Below are 19,600 nucleotides of genomic sequence, written 5' to 3' on the forward strand. Positions count from 1 at the left end.
CATCCACATTCTAGGTCCAACTGCACACTTTAAAAATCCCCTTGGAGGTAACAGTCTTATTGTTAGTGAATAAACTGCTTAAAGAACCTGGATCCAGGTTACTCAAAGGACCAAATTTCCCCTAGTGTACAGGTCTGATCAGTATAATCACTTGGCCAAGCCTTCCTGACTGCCCCACAGTTATCTCATATTGATTTATCTTCTGTACCAACTGAAAGTTTTTATGGTAGTGGTTACTTGGCCATCTGTTGTTAATATTTTTAGTTTCACCAAGCACTTTTAGATAATTGATTTGATTCAGTCTGGGTAATCTGAACCATATTTTGTGATTTAGGGTAGAGTTCAATGCTAGTCATATTCAGCGTAGAGCCAATGAAATTGATGGGCCATTCATTTGAATGGATCTACTCTAAGTAGGAATAGCATTGGATACAGCATATATTTAGTTGGTTGGTTGGTTGGTTATAGCTTGCCATTCCCCTCCCCCCCAAAAAAAACATCCAATTTTATAAAGTTTTCTTGATTTTATTTTGCACCCCCATGATTTGCTTTAATGAATTGGTCACTTATCAATATTCTTATCCATAAATAAATAAAACTATGTCTCTTTCCACTTTTGCAGGCAAAATGGATCACCTGAAAGGAAACTACACCAGAGTCAATGAATTCCTCTTTGTGGCCCTTTCTCCATCATGGCAGTCCCAAGCCACCCTCTTTGTGTTCTTCCTCCTGGTCTATGCAACCACCCTAGTAGGAAACAGCCTGATCCTGCTGACAGTGACCTCTGACCCTCGACTGAGAACACCCATGTACTTTCTGCTTGGGAACCTCTCATTTCTAGACCTTTGCTACTCCCATGTCACAACCCCTAAGATGTTGGTGGACTTTTTGTCTGAGAAGAAGAGCATCTCCTTTGATGCCTGCATGGCCCAGCTCTTTTCCCTCCATCTCTTGGCCGCTGCTGAGATGTTCCTCCTCACTGTCATGGCCTATGACAGGTATGTGGCCATTTGCAAGCCTCTGCACTATCCCAATATCATGAACAGGCAGCTCTGCAGCTGGCTAGTGGCAGCCTCTTGGACTGGAGGCTTCATCCACTCCATGGTTCAATTACTCCTCACTATAGACCTTCCCTACTGCGGGCCCAACCAATTGGACAACTTCTTCTGTGATGTGCCACCAGTCATCAAGCTGGCCTGCACTGACACCTACATCACTGAGCTTCTCATAGTCTCCAACAGTGGCCTCATTTCAGCCAGCTGCTTTGTCCTTTTGGTGATCTCCTATGCAACCATCCTGGTGAGGATCCGCTCTCCTGAGGGACGACGCAAAGCCCTCAATGTCTGTGCCTCCCACCTAATGGTGGTGACATTGTTCTTTGGACCCTGCATCTTTATCTACACTGAGCCTTTAACTGCTATCACGGTAGACAAGCTGACCCAGGTTCTTTACAATATCAATCTCATCACCCCTATGCTGAATCCATTAATCTACACTCTGAGAAACAAAGATGTGAAGTCAGCAATAAGGAAGCTGATAGGGAAGGAAATGATTTCTGATGGGAAGGTAGAGACGTGATTCTAAAGACCTTCACAGAATACCCTCCAAAAAAGCTATCTAAACAGCTATGCTTTTGATTTCATGGAGAAGGGTGGATAGCAAATTTAAATAATGACAACAGCAAAAACATACAAATTTAACCAGCAAATGCTTAATCAAAATCAACAATGACACTTCTTTTTGAAACTGATATTATGGCACTTTGGTTTTTATTTCCTATGCAGAAGCTTGAGATTGAATCACAGTTATTACTCCCTGACAATGATGAAAACATCCTAGGCAATCAAAAAATAAAGAGATCAAGCACATGAAAATATAACATGTAATCAAATAAACTGAGTATGCATATTTAACCAAAATATCAATGTTCAAATAAATAACATCAATACACATGATAATACAATAGTGTTTGTTTTTGTGTGTGTGTGAATGAAATGTTGTATGCAACTTAAATGTAATATAGTTGGTGAGCTTCTCCATAGACCAGAAGACTAGTAGTGGCTCTGCAAATATTTTGGGGTGGGGTGGGTGAGAGAGTCAGCAGTGAAATCTGAAGTGGGTAACATAAAGACATACAGACATAATTGTATTTGTAGCATCATGATGCTTGGATAATTGTCAAGGTTTAAACCCTCCCACCCAGCCCAACTCTCTGATGGAAAAGTAATGGCGCCTCTACAGAGTCCTAACCTTGACATTTTCCAGTTTGAAGAAAGTGGAAAAGGAAGACCAAGAGAACAAAGGAGGCATTGGCAAAATCCATTTAAGGTATAATATGCAGATTGACTCATGAGAACAGTGTCATCAATAAGCTACAGTGTTAACCCTCTCAACACTGATTTTCATCTGGCAAAGTTACAGAGGTGGAGGCTTAGTCATTGTTTCAGAGACTATATATCTCCCCCCCCCCCTTCAGCTATGTGGTTCTCTGGCACCACCCTCAGATCTACCTCAACCCCACTGAACCCCACTCTCTCTAAGGTGTAGAGCCCTGAACTGGATTTCTATTAGGCCTTTTAAAACTTATTTATTTTTCTGCCTTCACTGATATTGAATGAGTCCCACCTCAGTCAGCAGTCACCCACAATTTTATCGATCACAGAGATAATAAATGATATTACAGTAGTTCAGTGCAAAGGAGCGTATGGTTTCGGTTACATACTTAAGATGTGACTTCGGTTCATATGAACACTCCTACCTACTCTACCATCCTAAATATATCCAGGCTAAATATACACTCACCATTTGTCCCAAAAAACCATGACCATTAATAACACTGACCCCACTCTATCTCACTAATGCTGCCACAGCTCCCCAAACACTCTACCCCACCCCCATGAAACTCCAACTACCACTGTTCCTTTCAACTAAAACCCAGCAGTAGTCAATTTCCCTATCAAAATTCTTATCCAATTGCTATTTACTTCCAACAATCCAAGCACAATCTCTCCCTCTCCTCAGCCTAACACCTTAATTCAACTATTATACAACCTGAACAAGAGACGATGCACATACTTTTGTAAACCAAGAAAATCTTTAATAAACATTATTTGAAATGCACTGCACTGGCTTCCAGCTTTCTTTCCAGAAAGAAAGAAAGAAAGAAAGAAAGAAAGAAAGAAAGAAAGAAAGAAAGAAAGAAAGAAAACTCATCTATATATTTAGCAATATTTAGTGTATATATATATATATATATATATATACACACACACACACACACACACACACACACACTATCACATACTAGTTTACTGTAATTACTCTAATATTTACACACTTTCATTTATATATACACCAGACCATCAGAGGCTCCAACTCCCATCAGTCCCAGGAGGTTTGGCCAATGGTCAGGGATGATGGAAGTTGAAGTCAATACAGCATATAAAATGTCAAACATGTAAAACAACAAGTTGGTTGCAAAGTACAAATCCACTCTACTAGACTTAAGTGCAAATTAAAGGTAAATTGGGTTGGGGGGGATTTCCTTTACAAGTTCTCAGAGTTTTCTGTCTTTCACTCACTGGAGACATGAGAGCAGTAACAGCGGAAACAAACTCCCTTTGCAATCACAGTCATGCAATTCCTTAATGCCCAGAGCACCCGTTTGCCTCACCAAGATCCAAATGGATAAATTAAGATGTCTTTTCATTGTTCTCATTTTCTGGCTTGCAGAGAGCATTCGATGTTGTTGAGTGACAATAGAACACCACGTCTCACTTCTCATTCCAAGATGTGATCAGTTGGGGAGAGACATTCTCCGTACAACTTCAGACTGAGTAAGTAAAGAGCAAGTGAAACGAACAAGGCTGATGGGGGGAGACCTGAAACAAATTTTCTAATCATTTCCCCCCCTTCATACAGAAACCATCATGTTCTCCAGATGTTGCCAGACTACAACTCCCCTTATCACTGACCATGTTGGCTGGGACTGATGGGAGTTGGAGTTGAATAATATTTAAAGGGCATCTCATTGACTATAGTTGTTCTATTTCTGTTATAGTATTTGTGGTGATATGCCTGTTGTCTTTGACCATGGAGTTTTCTTGGCAGGGATACTGGAGTGGCTTGCAAGTTCCTTCTCCAGGTGATAGATGCCTTGGGGTTTAAGGATTTTAGGGGTAGGTTTTGATTATTTCACAATATTGTCAATTGTCTCTTGTCAAGCACAGAAGAAGGGCTGGCCCTACCATTAGGCAAAATGAGGCAACTGCTTCAGGTGGCCAACTAAATCCAGATGATGATGATGATGATTATAATGATGGGAGGTGGTAGCAGCACCTATCAGTTATCTCCCTGCTCTGGAGATCAAAGCAATGTGTGCCACCCAGCCTGTCTTGCAAGAGAGAAAGGGTCATAGCTCAGTGAAAGAACAACCACTTTGCATGCAGAAACTCCCAGATTCAATCCCTGGCATTGCCAGGAAGGGTAGGGAAGCCCTGAAGAGCCACTGCCAATCAGTGTAGACAATACTGAGCCATATTGACCTGTAGGTCTGAGTCAGAACAAGGCAGATTCCTATGTTTCTATGTACATAGTCTGCTAAACTAGTCTGCTGCCATCAGGTACAATGGAGGAGGATACTCTCCCATTGCCAACGTCAACTGCTAGCCCAGTCAGTTTCATTCGGAGAAAAAGCAAGGCAGAGAGGGACACACAGAGAAAGCAGAGAGTGAGCTCTAAAACCATAGCAACACTCTAGAAGTACCAAAATAGCAAAGTCAAAGGTGACTAAAGGGTTGCATCTTTCTTCAGGCCAAGGAAGCTGGCGTTTGTCCACAGGCAGCTTTCCGGTTCATGTGGAGAGCATGACTAAACCATTTCTGGTGCAACGGAACTCCATGACGGAAACCAGAGCACACAGAAACACTGTTTACCTTCACAACGCAGCAGTGCCTTTACCATAACCCTGTTAGAGGTTAGACTGTCCCCATAGGTGAAGCAATGGACTTTGAATTGCTGTTGTCCAGATATTTTGGACTGCAACATCCATCACAGTACTGTACAGCCATACTTACCTGAACAGATTGGGATGGTGGGGAATCAAAAACATCTTGAGGATGCCAGGATAGGAAAGGCTGCCTTAGAGTGTTTTGACAGTGGGTCTCTGACTTACATAGTTGTAAGTAAACAACTTCTAAAGGAAATCAAAGCTGAATAAGTGCTGCACTTCTCAAATTCTCACTGCTCAGGGGCATGAAGTGATTGTGACAAAATGAAATGAAATGGGACAAGAATTTTATACAAGCATAGTTAAACCAAGCAGAGACAAAACATTCTCACAGGGAGCTGAAGGCACCTGACAGAGGGGTAGCTGCTTGTTGTATTTTCATCTTTCTGGGGTTTTCAAGCTTGTACATTTCAGAAGCCTACACAGCCTGTTGAACCAGATTGCCTGGATTTGGTTCCCTTTGGAACAAGATCCCTGGAGGCTTTCTGTAATATGTGTGTTTATTTAAAAATATACAATCTGAACAGAGGGGAAAGCAAGCATACTAGCAGACTGTCAAGGTCCACTGTACCCCCCTCAGGTTCCCAGTGAACATTTCCAGACTTGTTTATTGTGCATGTATCCTGATTTTTCTGTGGGGAGGATAGGCAGCATTGCATCAACGAAGTGTAAACTCACACTTTCCTCTGCATTTTCTTCATGACAGAAAGTGCAATATTTTGGGAAGCGTATTGTACTGCAAGACCTCCAAACAGCTGTAATTGCTCAAGATGAGTTTGCCAGAATGTGACCGACTCTAATCTGAAAATAGCAACACTCTAGAAGTGCCAAGAAAGAACTCTTCATCTCAGATATTCCTTAGCCATTTGAAAAGTGAGTTGTTGATAACAGTCAACCAATCTTCCAATCAAATGCAACATTGGGCTGCTTCTTTGGGACTAATAGGCAATTCTTTGGCAATTTCTCCTGGCTCCATTAACCCTCTCTTCTCCAGCAACTCATCCCCCCCCCCATTTTACAATATGGATAGAATTTTAAAATGTCTTACTGCAGAACTATATATGCTTTAAAAAGTCAAATAAACTCTCCAGGTGCATAAAGGATGCAATTCAGTTCACACTTTTCCTGCCCCATTGAACACAGTGGAATCAATCAAGACAGTGCAATCCTATCCATGCCTAACCAGAGGAAACAGGGTAGAGCAGAGCCCTGAAACTGTGGGAACGTTTATATAATTTAGCAGAGTTTAAACGATCCCCTGTTTGAGTTTATGCAGTGACAAGCGGGTTGCTAACTCGTTTCAGTCCTGTCAATAATTATATCTTCCTGGTTGATAATCCCTTTCTGTCCCTCTTAAAGAAAACACATATGAATCTGAATCATATTAACACAAACTACTTTACTTTCTGATTCATTCAGGTTTACAGAGTTGTTCCTGAAGGCAGGTTTAGGTTTCCTAACAGATAAACTATATACTAGATAGTAGTGAGTCATGAGAAAATTGCAGCAACCGACCAAAAAACCAAGTGACAAAACTGCCTGGCATACAGAGGCAGTTAGTCCTCTCAGAACGTTGGACTTGACTGACAGCCTTATATCCCACAGAAACGGCCCTTGTCACATCTCAGCTACTCCTATTCCTGGAAAGGAATAGCTTGGCCACAATGGTGTAGGCCAGGCTTCCCCAAACTTCGGCCCTCCAGATGTTTTGGACTACAATTCCCATCTTCCCTGACTACTGGTCCTGTTAGCTAGGGATCATGGGAGTTGTAGGCCAAAACATCTGGAGGGCCGCAGTTTGGGGATGCCTGGTGTAGGCTTTGGTATCCTCTAGACCAGGCATCCCCAAACTGCGGCCCTCCAGATGTTTTGGCCTACAACTCCCATGATCCCTAGCTAACAGGACCAGTGGTCGGGGAAGATGGGAATTGTAGTCCAAAACATCTGGAGGGCCGAAGTTTGGGGATGCCTGCTCTAGACCATATCCTCCAATTGCCAAAAAGATGCAGGGACAACCATGAAAATGTTTAAGCTATTGTGGGACCAGGTTATTTTAAGCAGTATCTTCACCAAATTAAGGCAGTGCCACCAGGATTTTTGGAAGACTTTATGACCCACCCTATTCCTCTGATAGTAGTATGGTGAATGGTTTATAGGAAATAATTATCATGATCAGTGCAATTTTTCTAGAAAAAGAGATGTTGGAACTCACCATGAACACCTCCCTTGTTCTCTTATAATGACAACGGTATCCACCTGAGAGTGGACGGAACTGAGTTCCGGCAAGTTCCAGCTGAAAAAAAGCCCTGATATGATTATCGTGCTATTATCACTCTACACTGAAGTCATTCATTTACTCAAACCATAGAGGAGATTTATGGGCTACTACTAAAATGAGGCTGCATTTTAAGCTGCATTTTAAGCTGCATTTTAAGCCGTATTTTAGTTGTTTGTTTGTTTGTTTGTTTGTTTGTTGTTTCTATTACGCTTTATTGTAATTCATATTTGGTGTTAGCTGCCAGGGAGGGCGGGGTATAAAAAAAAATATTATTATTAACATTTATTAAATGTGTCATATTTATTTATTTCAGTGGATTTACTCTAAATACAGTGGTACCTCTAGTTACAAACTCAATTCATTCTGGAGGTGTGTTCTTAACCTGAAACTGTTCTTAACTAGGGGCGCAGCTTTCGCTAATGGGGCCTCTTGCTGCCGTTGCGCCGCTGGCACACAATTTCTGTTCTCATCCAGGGGCAAAGTTCTCAACTCAAGGTAACTCTTCGAGGTTAGCGGAGTTTGTAACCTGAAGCGTTTGTAACCTGAGGTGTTTGTAACTCGACGTACCACTGTAGATTCCCCACCACCACCATTTCTTCCTGTAGCTCATTTTATGATGTTGTAATGATTTAATTGTATATCACCAAGATATTGTTTAATGAGCTAGCAAATTATAAATAACTAAATAAATCTCTCTCCACACTTTAGTAGGAAAAATGGAGAACTTGGAAGGAAACTACACTCGAGTCAGTGAATTCCTCTTGGCAGCCCTTTCCCCATCATGGCAGTCCCAAGCCGCTCTCTTTGTGGTCTTCCTCCTGGTCTACACAGCAACCCTAGCAGGAAACACCCTCATCATGCTGACAGTGACCTCTGACCCCCGGCTGAGCACACCCATGTACTTCCTGCTGGGTAACCTCTCCTTCCTGGATCTTTGCTACTCTACCATCACAGCCCCTAAGATGTTGATGGACTTCTTGGTCGAGAAAAGGAGCATCTCCTTTGATGCCTGCATGGCTCAACTCTTTTTCCTACATTTTGTGGGTGCTGCTGAGATGTTCCTCCTCACCATCATGGCCTATGACAGGTACGTGGCCATCTGCAAGCCTCTGCACTATCCCAATATCATGAACAGGCAGCTCTGCAGCTGGTTGGTGGCAGCTTCTTGGACCGGAGGCTTCATCCACTCCATGGTCCAGACCATCCTTACTATGAGGTTGCCCTTCTGTGGACCTAACCAAGTGGACAACTTCTTCTGTGATGTCCCACCTGTCATTAAGCTGGCCTGCACTGATACCTATGTTATTGAACTCCTCATGGTCTCCAACAGTGGTCTCATCTCAAGCAGCTGCTTTGTCATCCTGGTGACCTCCTACGCCACTATTCTGGTGAGGATCCGCTCCCCTGAGGGACGGCGCAAAGCACTCAATGTCTGTGCCTCCCACCTAACTGTGGTGACATTGTTCTTTGGCCCCTGCATCTTTATCTATGCCAGGCCTTTTTCCACTTTCTCAGTAGATAAGCTGGTCTCTGTCCTTTACAATATCATCACCCCCATGCTGAATCCATTGATCTACACTCTGAGAAACAAAGATGTGAAGTCAGCCATGAGGAAGCTGAGAAGCAAGGAAACAATTTCTGGTGGGAAGGTAGACATGTGATTCCCTGGATTCCTCCCTATAAAGACATTCACAGCAGCTAAGATGTGCAAAGTGTGTAACTGGAGAGTCTCCAAAGTAATTATCAATTCAATCAGATTTTATTCGACCGTCAGTCAGAAATAAACATCTATCCATACAAAAATTAAAACATCTAAGCATCTAAAGGAACTTAAACTTAAACCAACAATAAGAAGTAGACTATGCATTTAAACCCATGTCAATGCTGTCAATTTTGACTTTACGACGCTTAAGGGCCAGGAAAAAAAATCTGGCCACCAAGGAGGCTGTTGGTCCAGTAAACTAGATCAGCAGAAACAAAACCTGTCTTTGTCTGGCTACAGGGCTACGTTGTCATAGGAGTGGAAATATGAGTTTTTGTCTAAGATCTGCATAGAATGAAGTAATTATCGAAACAGCCATGAATTGATAAATAGTGAGATGCTTTGACTCCTCTGATATATGATTTTATGACCCATCCTATTTTTTTGCTAGTAAGGTGGATGGTTTATAGGAAATCATTATCATGATCACTGCTATTTTTCTAGAAGAAGAAATGCTGGCATTCACCCTGAACACCTCCGTTGTTCTCTTATGACATTGGCACCCACCTGAGAGCTGCTGGAACTGAGTTCCAGTGAGTTCCAGCTGAAAAAAGCCCTGTAATGATTATCATATGGGACGCGGGTGGCGCTGTGGGTTAAACCACAGAGCCTAGGGCTTGCTGATCAGAAGGTCGGCGGTACAAATCCCGCAAGTGCAAGTAGATAAATAGGTACCGCTACAGCGGGAAGGTAAACGGCGTTTCCGTGTGCTGCTCTGGTTCACCAGAAGCAGCTTTGTCATGCTGGCCACATGACCTGGAAGCTGTACGCTGGCTCCCTCAGCCAATAATGCGAGATGAGTGCTGCAACCCCAGAATCGGTCGTGAGTGGACCTAATGGTCAGGTGTCCCGTTATGAATATCATGCTATTATTACTCTACACTGAAATCATTCATTCATTCAAGCCATAAGGAAGTATCTGAAGTTCAATACATTTCTGAGTATTCCATCATGTGCTAGTTTGGGTTGGTGGGTATAATCATCGAAAACACTAGGTTGGGGCAGGCTGGCATACATTTAATTCATTTAACGAAACTTTATTATTACTACCCACATGTACAAACAAGAAGAGCTATTATTTACATTGTGTGTTGAGGTTTAATAAATGAGACAATTAAATGGGGAAGTGACTAGAAAATGGGATTGTCAAAATGGGATCATCAATATCTTGAAGGACCACTGAAATAAAAGAAATTGGCTATTGCTAACTTTTTTTAATGAGGTCTTCTGGGATCAGTAGAAGGTGTTTTTTTCTGGGCTCAGTATATTCTTGGATGCACTTCTTCCATAAGCAATATAAATATGAGGATGAGGAAGAGGAAGATTTCTTCTGCCGGAAGGGCTGTCTGCAAATTGAAGGGCAACAAAGGGTAAGTATCTCATCTTTGCTCTTTTTACATTGTCTTTTGCATGGCTTTAGTTTTCATCCCTTGCTACTCTTGCTAAGGGGACAGTCATTACTTTCAATGCAAAAATTTGAAGGAATTTGTATTAAAATGATTTTGTTTCGGACTCTTTTTCTAAACAAATATCAAACTGATGTTGAAATGTGGGAAACTCAATTTAAGATAGGAAAAATGAGAAACCAAGAAACTGAAAATGACAAATCCTTCTGCCCCTCGTCCCTGAGCTCTGCATGTATGGCCAGCAGTACCTTTTACAAAAAGGGAGGAAGCTGCCTCAGATGGCAAATGCTGGAGGGTGGGAAATGTGGAGGACAGAACTGGGTTTTCCATATGGTCTGCCCTTTGCCTCCTAAGCTGTTTGTAGTTGATGCCTAGTTGAGGATTCTCTGGTATCAAAGTAAAGTTAAGATGCCAGTTTTTCAGCAGCTGTGTTTCGTATTGTGCGGGGGGAACCATCTTATTCAGGCTTCCTCAACCTCAGCAATCCATATGTTTTTTGCCTACAACTCCCATGATCCCTAGCTAGCAGGACCGGTGGTTAGGGATGATGGGAATTGTAGTCTGAAAACATCTGGAGGGCCAAGGGTGAGGAAGCCTGATCTTATTCCTCTCTTCAGGCTGCAAAAGGTTTTCAGTCAGATCTGACCATTTCATCATGGTCTTGAGAATCTCTGTGGTTGGAGGAAGGAAGGTTTAGGGTCCACCAGCAGCAGCAACAGCAGCACTGGATCTCAGTTTTATTAGCCTTCGATTTGGGGGATGGGCCATAACTCAGTGGTAATCTGTTTTGCACTTCAGAAGGTCCCAGGCTCAATCCATTCAGATAAGTGCAGTTTTCAAAGGATGGTTGTGTTGTGATTTGCTTTGTCTTTCTGAAAGTGCAAATGTGATCTATTTGGCTTTAACTGCACATGGAACTGAATTTCTCCTCTTCACTATCAGTGACATCATGTTCAGATCACAGAGGACTCGCTGTGATCCATCTGCTGGGTTTAGTTTTCTGAACAATATGCAAATCAAAGAAAAGACAACCTTTGAAATTCTCACCTGTTTGAATTTTGCAGTGTAGGAATTAGAGTCAGCTAAGTCCTACTCAGAGTTGACCCATTGAAATTAATGAACAAAAGATTACATGTCCAATAATTTTAATGTCTCTGCACTGAGTATGACTAGAGGTGAATACCATCCTAGTCCTACACCTAATTAATATGTACAAAACAGCTTATAATACAGTAAAATGTCCATTGAAATGCACATAAGTGAAAATAATATTTAACGGAATTGATTGGATCAAAGGAAATTGTTTCGCAAAAAATGTGTGTATATTTTGCAAAATTGCATACAAAAATATGTACATTAGGAGAAATTTGCAATAAAATGATGATATATATTCATGTGGTTTTCTTTAAAAAAAAATCATGGACTGATGTGTAAATATAGAGAATTTAAGATTGGAAAGATGAGAAACTGAGAGAACCTGAAACTGATAGATCTACCCATCTATAACTGAATTGCAAAGGAAATACTTTTCCTATCATCATAACCATATTCCTTCTGTAAATTTGTCTGAATGTGAAGAGAAAATGAAGTATGAAAAAAGAAATAGTGGCATCAGAAGGGGGGGGGGGAACCAGACATGTATGTATGATACAATTGCTTGTATGAATGTTGTACTCTTGCATCAGTGCTGCATGTGTCCCTGATTCCTATTTCTAGGTAAATGCAATAAAGGTAAAGGGACCCCTGACCATTAGGTCCAGTAATGACCGACTCTGGGGTTGCGCGCTCATCTCACATTATTGGCCAAGGGAGCCGGCGTATAGCTTCCAGGTCATGTGGCCAGCATGACAAAGCTGCTTCTGGCAAACCAGAGCAGCACATGGAAACGCCGTTTACCTTCCCGCTGTAGCGGTTCCTATTTATCTACTTGCATTTTGACGTGCTTTCGAACTGCTAGGTTGGCAGGAGCTGGGACCAAGCAATGGGAGCTCACCCCATCACAGGGATTCGAACCACCGACCTTCTGATCAGCAAGCCCTAGGCTCAGTGGTTTAACCACAGCGCCACCTGTGTCCCTGGGTAAATGCAATACATGCATATAGGTGTTATCACACTTGGGAATAGAGAACAACAAGGAAAGGATTGTTTGGTTTGGCTTGTTTGCAATTATATTCAACCTTCCATCCAAGGAGCTCAAGAAGCCATACATGGTTTCCTCCCAACTCATTTAGCTCTCACTACCCTGTGACGTGGGTGGTGCTGTGGTGTAAACCACAGAGCCTTGGGCTTGGCAATCGGAAGGTTGGCGGTTCGAATCGCTGCAATGGTAAGCTCCCGTTGCTCGGTCCCAGCTCCTGCCTCCCAAAAGTTTGAAAGTGCAAGTAGATAAATAGGTACCGCTCCGGCAGGAAGGTAAACGGTGCTTCTGTGCACTGCTCTGGTTTTGCCAGAAGCAGCTTAGTCATGATGGCTACATGACCCGGAAAAAACTGTCTGCGGAAAAACACTGGCTCCCTTGGCCAGAAAAGCGAGAGGAGTGCCACAACCAACCCCAGAGTCATTCACGACTGGACTTAATTGTTAGGGGTCCTTTAACTTTACCTTTTTTTACCCTGTGAGGGAGGTACTTCTGGATTCATTGCTTAGAGGCCATTCAGCCTCTATTTAGAAAAACCCCAAGGAAGAAGAGTCCACCACCTCTTGTGGGAGTCTGTTCCACTGCTAAGCTGCTCGTAGTTACAGAAAAATTTTCTGAATGTCTCCCAGGTCCTAATCCCACACTCTAACCACTACAAAACACTGGCTCTGGAATACCTATTGAATGCAGGTGAACTTTTAGGAACAAACATTGTCAAGTGTAAGACATGCAATTAGGCCTGGAGATTCCATCCCGTGGACATATTCCATGAAAATCGGTTGGTCTAGACATATTTTAACCCTCCAGTCCCATTGGACCACATATCACTGAGACATCTAACCTACATCAAACCTACAGTATACAGTGCTGTTATGCAATCACCATTTCTCTGTGCAAAAGCCACAGAATCTTAATGTAAGCTGAACTTCTGAGCTACTTTGATCTACTTCTGGCCAGCCTACCAAATGGTTCCATTTATAACAAGGTGTATAAAAAGGAGCAGAGGTATTGCAATCAATTATTGCTAAGCAATCCGAATATAATTGTTTTGCAGGACTACATTTGCAAGGATGGAAAATGGGAATCACACTGTTGTGAAAGAGTTTGTTATCCAGGGATTGTCACATCTCTGGGAGATGCAGCTATTCCTTTGTGTTCTTCTCCTGCTCTTCTACATCATCATCCTACCTGCAAACTTTGTCATCATTCTGACAATCTGTAAGGACCCCCACCTGGGATCCCCCATATTTTTCTTCTTAGCCAACCTGGCCTTCATGGATATCTGCTACAGCTGTGTCACTCCACCAAAGCTCAAGGCTAACATATTCTCTGGCTGCAGGACTATATCATATCTGGGATGTATCACTCAGATTTTTTTCATTCATTTTCTTGGTGGAGCTGAGATGTTCCTTCTCATTGCCATGGCCATTGACCGGTATGTGGCCATCTGCCAGCCACTGCGCTATGGTACTATGGTGACCCAAGTAGTCTGCTGGGGTATGCTGGTATGTTCATGGGTTGGAGGATTCCTGCACTCCATAATCCAGGTCATTCTCATCATCCCTCTGCCATTCTGTGGCCCCAATGAGCTCAACAACTTCTTCTGTGATGTGAGCCAGATCATTAAGCTGGCTTGCACCAGCACTTACATATTAGAATTTTTCATGTTTGTTAGCAGTGGCCTGGGAAGTGCTGGATGTTTCATCCTCCTCCTCATCTCTTATGGGGCACTGCTAGTAAAGGTGAGGACAGGCTCAAGCCATGGAAAGAACAAAGCCTCGTCTACGTGCATCACCCACATCATCATCGCCTGCATCATGTTTGGTCCAGCCATCTACATCTACTGCCGTCCCTTCCAGGACTATCCCTTTGACAAGGTGGTGGCCTTTTTCCACACCGTGGTCTTCCCTCTGATGAACCCCATGATCTACACACTGAGGAACAAGGAGATAAAAGTTGCTATGTGGAGACTCATGAAGAAATATAAAAATTAGTCCCTCTTCCCAGGATTCATGGGGCACAGGCTAGACAGCACCCTTTTCTTACACTCCAATGAATGTATATATCCAGGTGACCATGGATATTTTAGACCCCATCTTTTTTCCACAGAGGATACAAAACCTTTATAAAAAACAAAAACATAATAAAAGCAATAAAAGTATTGGTGTTTTGGTCATGTTCTAAAATATGCGTCTTCTTTGGGGAGTGCCAAGAAGGAGCAAATCCTTTTCCTGTGTACTGCCCCCAGAAAATCATCATGGCACCCCTCCTTACCATACAACCAGTCGATTCCCTTCTCTGGAGATCAAAGCTGTGTGTGCCTCACAGCCTGTCTTGCAAGAGAGAGGGTCTTAGCTCAGTGAAAGAGCACATAGACACTCCCAGGTTCAACCCCTAGTCTTGCCAGGAAGTGTATGGATGTCCTGGAGAGCAACAGTCAAACAGTGTAGACAATACTAAGTCAGAATGGCCTGTAGATCTGAGTCAGTACAAGGCAGAATCCCATGCTTCTACGCAGTCACTAAACTAGTCCACTGCCATCAGGTACAATAGAGGAGGATACGCCCTCCCCCTTGGCCAAAGTCAACTGCTAGTCCAATCAGTTTCATTCGGAGAGAAAGCAAGGCAGAGAGGGACACACAGGGAAACCAGAGAGTGACCTCTATAACCATAAGGTAAGGCTGAAGACCCTGGGATGGTTAAGTCCAGTCAAAGACCACTATGGGGTTGTGGCGCTCATCTTGCTTCAGGCTGAGGGAGCTGGCATTTGTTCACAGACAACCTTCCATGTCATGTGGCCAGCATGACTAAATCACTTCTGAAGCAATGGAACACCGTGACAGAAAGAAGAGTGCATGGAATTGCCGTTTAGCTTCCCACTGCAGCCGTACCTTTACTATAACCATATTAGGGTTGTTGACTATCCCCATAGGCACCTGATCCCGAAGCAATGGGCTTTGAATTGAGGTTGTCCAGATATTTTGGACTGCAACAACCATTACAACACAGCCACGCTTACCTGAACTGATTGGAGTGGTGAATTGAAAATATCTTGAGGACGCCAGGATAGGAAAGGCTGCCTTATAGTGTTTTGACAGTGGGTCTCTGACTTACATAGTTGTAAAAAAACAACAACACACATTCCAAAATGATATCAACATTCAGTGACTTCCTTCTAAAGGAAATCAAAGCTGAATAAGTGCTGCACTTCTCAAATTCTCACTACTCAGGGGCATGACGTGATTGTGACAAAATGAAATGAAATGGGACAAGATTTTTATATAAGCATAGTTGAACCAAGCAGAGACAAAAAAATTCTTACAGGGAGCTGAAGGCATCTGACAGAGGGGTAACTGCTTGTCATATTTTCATCTTTCTGGGGTGCACCCCTTTCCTGTCCCATTGAGCACATTGGAATCAATCAAGATTAACCGTTCAATCCTATCCATGTCTACCCAGAAGAAACAGGGTAGAACAGAGCCTTGAAATGGCCCTTGTCACATCTCAGCTACTCCTATTCCTGGAAAGGAATAGCTTGGCCACGTTGGTGTAGGCTTTCGTATCTTCTAGACCAGGCATCCCCAAACTCAGCCCTCCAGATGTTTTGGAACTACAATTCCCATCATCCCTGACCACTGGTCCTGTTAGCTAGGGATGCTGGGAGTTGTAGTCCAAAACGTCTGGAGGCCCGAGTTTGGGGATGCCTGTTCTAGACCATATCCTCCAATTGCCAAAAAGATGCAGGGACAACCATGAAAATATTTAAGCCATCACGGGACCAGGTTATTTTAAGCAGTATCTTCACCAAATTAAGGCTTTTAGCATAGTGGCACCAGGATTTTGGGAAGACTTTATGACCCACCCTATTCCTCTGATAGTATGGTGAATGGTTTATAGCAAATAATTATCTTGATCGGTGCAATTTTTCTAGAAAAAGAGATGTTGGAACTCACCATGAACACCTCCCTTGTTCTCTTATAATGACAACGGTGCCCACCTGAGAATGGACGGAACTGAGTTCCAGCAAGTTCCAGCTGAAAAAAAGCCCTGATATGATTATCGTGCTATTATCACTCTACACTGAAGTCATTCATTTACTCAAACCATAGAGGAGATTTATGGGCTACTACTAAAATGAGGCTGCATTTTAAGATGTATTTTAAGCCGCGTTTTCATTGTTTGTTTGTTTGTTTGTTTGTTGTTTGTTTGTTTGTTGTTGTTTCCATTACGCTTTATTGTAATTCATATTTTGTGTTAGCTGCCCTGAGCCCGGCCTTGGCCAGGGAGGGCGGGGTATAAATAAATTATTATTATTATTATTATTATTATTATTATTATTATTATTATTACTTTATTTATTTATTAAATGTGTCATGTTTATTTATTTCAGTGGATCTACTCTGAGTACAGTGGTACCTCTAGTTACAAACTCAATTCATTCTGGAGGTGCGTTCTTAACCTGAAACTGTTCTTAACTAGGGGCGCGGCTTTCGCTAATGGGGCCTCTTGCTGCTGGCACACGATTTCGGTTCTCATCCTGGGGCAAAGTTCTCAACTCGAGGTAACTCTTCGAGGTTAGCGGAGTTAGTAACCTGAAGCATTTGTAACCTGAGGTGTTTGTAACTGCTAACTTTTTTAATGAGGTCCTCTGGGATCAGTGGAAGGTGTTTCTTCTGGGCTCAGTATATCCTTGGATGCACTTCTTCCATTAGCAATATAACTATGGGGATGAGGAAGATTTCTTCTGCCAGAAGAGCTGTCTACAAATTGAAGGGCAACAAAGGGTAAGTGTCTCATCTTTGCTCTTTTTACATTGTCTTTTTTCATGGCTTTAGTTTTCCTCCTTTGCTCCTCTATTGATCATTTGGCTCAATTTGGATACCAGCTGCTGGAAGCAATAGGAGGGAGAATGCTGTTGTCCTGCTTGCTGTCATTGAGAAGATGCTGGACTAGATGGGCCACTGGCCTGATCCCGCACACCCTTCCTATGTTCTTGCTAATCACTACTAAGGAAACAAAGAGACTGTAGAAGGGGTCTGGTGGAAGATCAGGATGGGAGGCATGGTGGCTGCTTTTTTCTGACTGCCTCAAGCCTTTATGGCAGATTTGGCTAAACTGCAACCCTACAGCTCTTGTTCAGCTCTCACCAGCTCCAGGTACCCTGGTCAGTGGTTAGAGATGGTGACATTTGTAATCCAGCAATATTTAGAGGACTAGTAGTTTCCTACTCTTGCTTTAAGGGGACAGTCATTACTTTCAATGGAAAAATTTGAAGGAATTTGTATTAAAATGCTGATTGATTTTGTTTAGGACTCTTTTTCTAAACAAATATCAAACTGATGTTGAAATGTGGGAAACTCAATTTAAGATAGGAAAAATGAGAAACCAAGAAACTGAAAATGACAAATCCTTCTGCCCCTCGTCCCTGAGCTCTGCATGTATGGCCAGCAGTACCTTTTACACAAAGGGAGGAAGCTGCCTCAGATGGCAAATGCTGGAGGGTGGGAAATATGGAGGACAGAAGTGGGTGTGCCATATGGTCTGCCCTTTGCCTCCTAAGCTAGTTGTAGTTGATGTGTAGTTGAGGATTCTCTGGTATCAAAGTAAAGTTAAGATGCCAGTTTTGTCAGCAGCTGTGTTTGGTATTGTGCGGGGGGGGAACCATCTTACTCAGGCTTCCTCAACCTCGGCCCTCCAGATGTTTTTGGCCAGAACCCCCATGATCCCTAGCTAGCAGGACCAGTGGTCAGGGATAATGGGAATTGTAGTCTGAAAACATCTGGAGGGCGAGGTTGAGGAAGCCTGATCGTATTCATCTCTTCAGGCTGCAAAAGGTTTTCAGTCAGATCTGACCATTCTACCATGGTCTTGAGAATCTCTGTGGTTGGAGGAAGGAAGGCTTAGGGTCCACCAGCAGCAGCAATAGCAGCACTGGATCTCAGTTTTATTAGCCTTAGATTTGGGGAATGGGCCATAACTCAATGGTGATCTGTTTTGCACTTCAGAAGGTCCAAGGCTCAATCCATTCGGATAAGTGCAGGTTTCAAAGGATGGTTGTGATGTGATTTGTTTATGGTTTCTGAAAGTGCAAATGTGATCAATTTGGCTTTAACTGCACACTGAACTGAATTGCTCCTCTTCACTATCAGTGACATCATGTTCAGATCACAGAGGACTCCATGTGACTCATCTGCTGGGTTTAGTTTTCTGAAAAATATGCAAATCAAAGAAAAGACAACCTTTGAAATTTTCCCCTGTTTGAATTTTACAGTGTAGGAATTATAGTCAGCTAAGTTCCTACTCAGAGTTGACCCACTGAAATTAAAGAAGATTAATACAGGGCATACATGGTTTTCCCCGGGTGGCGGATGGCGCTGTCGTGTAAAGCACTGAACCTTGGGCTTGCCAATCGGAAGGTCGGCGGTTCAAATCCCCGCGACAGGATGAGCTCCCGTTGCTCGGCCCCAGCTCCTGCCCACCTAGCAGTTCGAAAGCACGTCAAAGTGCAAGTAGATAAATAGGTACCACTCTGGCAGGAAGGTAAACGGTGTTTCTGTGCACTGCTCTGGTTTTGCCAGAAGCAGCTTACTCATGATGGTTACATGACCCGGAAAAACTGTCTGCAGAAAAACGCTGGCTCCCTTGGCCAGAAAAGTGAGAGGAGTGCCACAACCAACCCCAGAGTCATTCACGACTGGACTTAACTGTCAGGGGTTCTTTAACTTTACCTTTTTTTACCCTGTGAGGGAGGTACTTCTGGATTCATTGATTAGAGGCCTTCCAACCTCTATTTAGAAAAACCCCAAGGAAGAAGAGTCCACCACCTCTTGTGGGTGTCTGTTCCACTGCTAAACAGCTCTTAGTGAAAGAAAGTTTTTCTGAATGTCTCCCAGGTCCTAATCCCACACTCTAACCACTACAAAACACTGGCTCTGGAATATCTATTGAATGCAGGTGAATTTTTAGGAACAAACATGGTCAAGTGTAAGACAAGAAATTAGGGCTGGAG

General features: G+C 42.9%; 2 protein-coding genes and 1 pseudogene across 2 annotated transcripts; all 3 read left to right on the forward strand.

The window, feature by feature from the left end:
- The first annotated feature begins 627 nt into the window (after positions 1 to 627).
- On the forward strand, positions 628 to 1,578 carry LOC118095628 (olfactory receptor 4Q2-like). Its single transcript, XM_035136875.1, has one exon. It carries the CDS (start codon positions 628 to 630, stop codon positions 1,576 to 1,578), a length of 951 nt encoding a protein of 316 aa, XP_034992766.1.
- A 6,424-nt stretch (positions 1,579 to 8,002) lies between these two features.
- On the forward strand, positions 8,003 to 8,947 carry LOC118094491 (olfactory receptor 4Q2-like). Its single transcript, XM_035134981.1, has one exon. It carries the CDS (start codon positions 8,003 to 8,005, stop codon positions 8,945 to 8,947), a length of 945 nt encoding a protein of 314 aa, XP_034990872.1.
- A 4,714-nt stretch (positions 8,948 to 13,661) lies between these two features.
- LOC118095627 (olfactory receptor 4N2-like) lies at positions 13,662 to 15,923 on the forward strand (annotated as a pseudogene).
- Positions 15,924 to 19,600: the final 3,677 nt, after the last annotated feature.

This window comes from Zootoca vivipara, chromosome 13 (genome assembly GCF_963506605.1).
Source record: "Zootoca vivipara chromosome 13, rZooViv1.1, whole genome shotgun sequence".
NCBI lineage: Eukaryota > Metazoa > Chordata > Lepidosauria > Squamata > Lacertidae > Zootoca > Zootoca vivipara.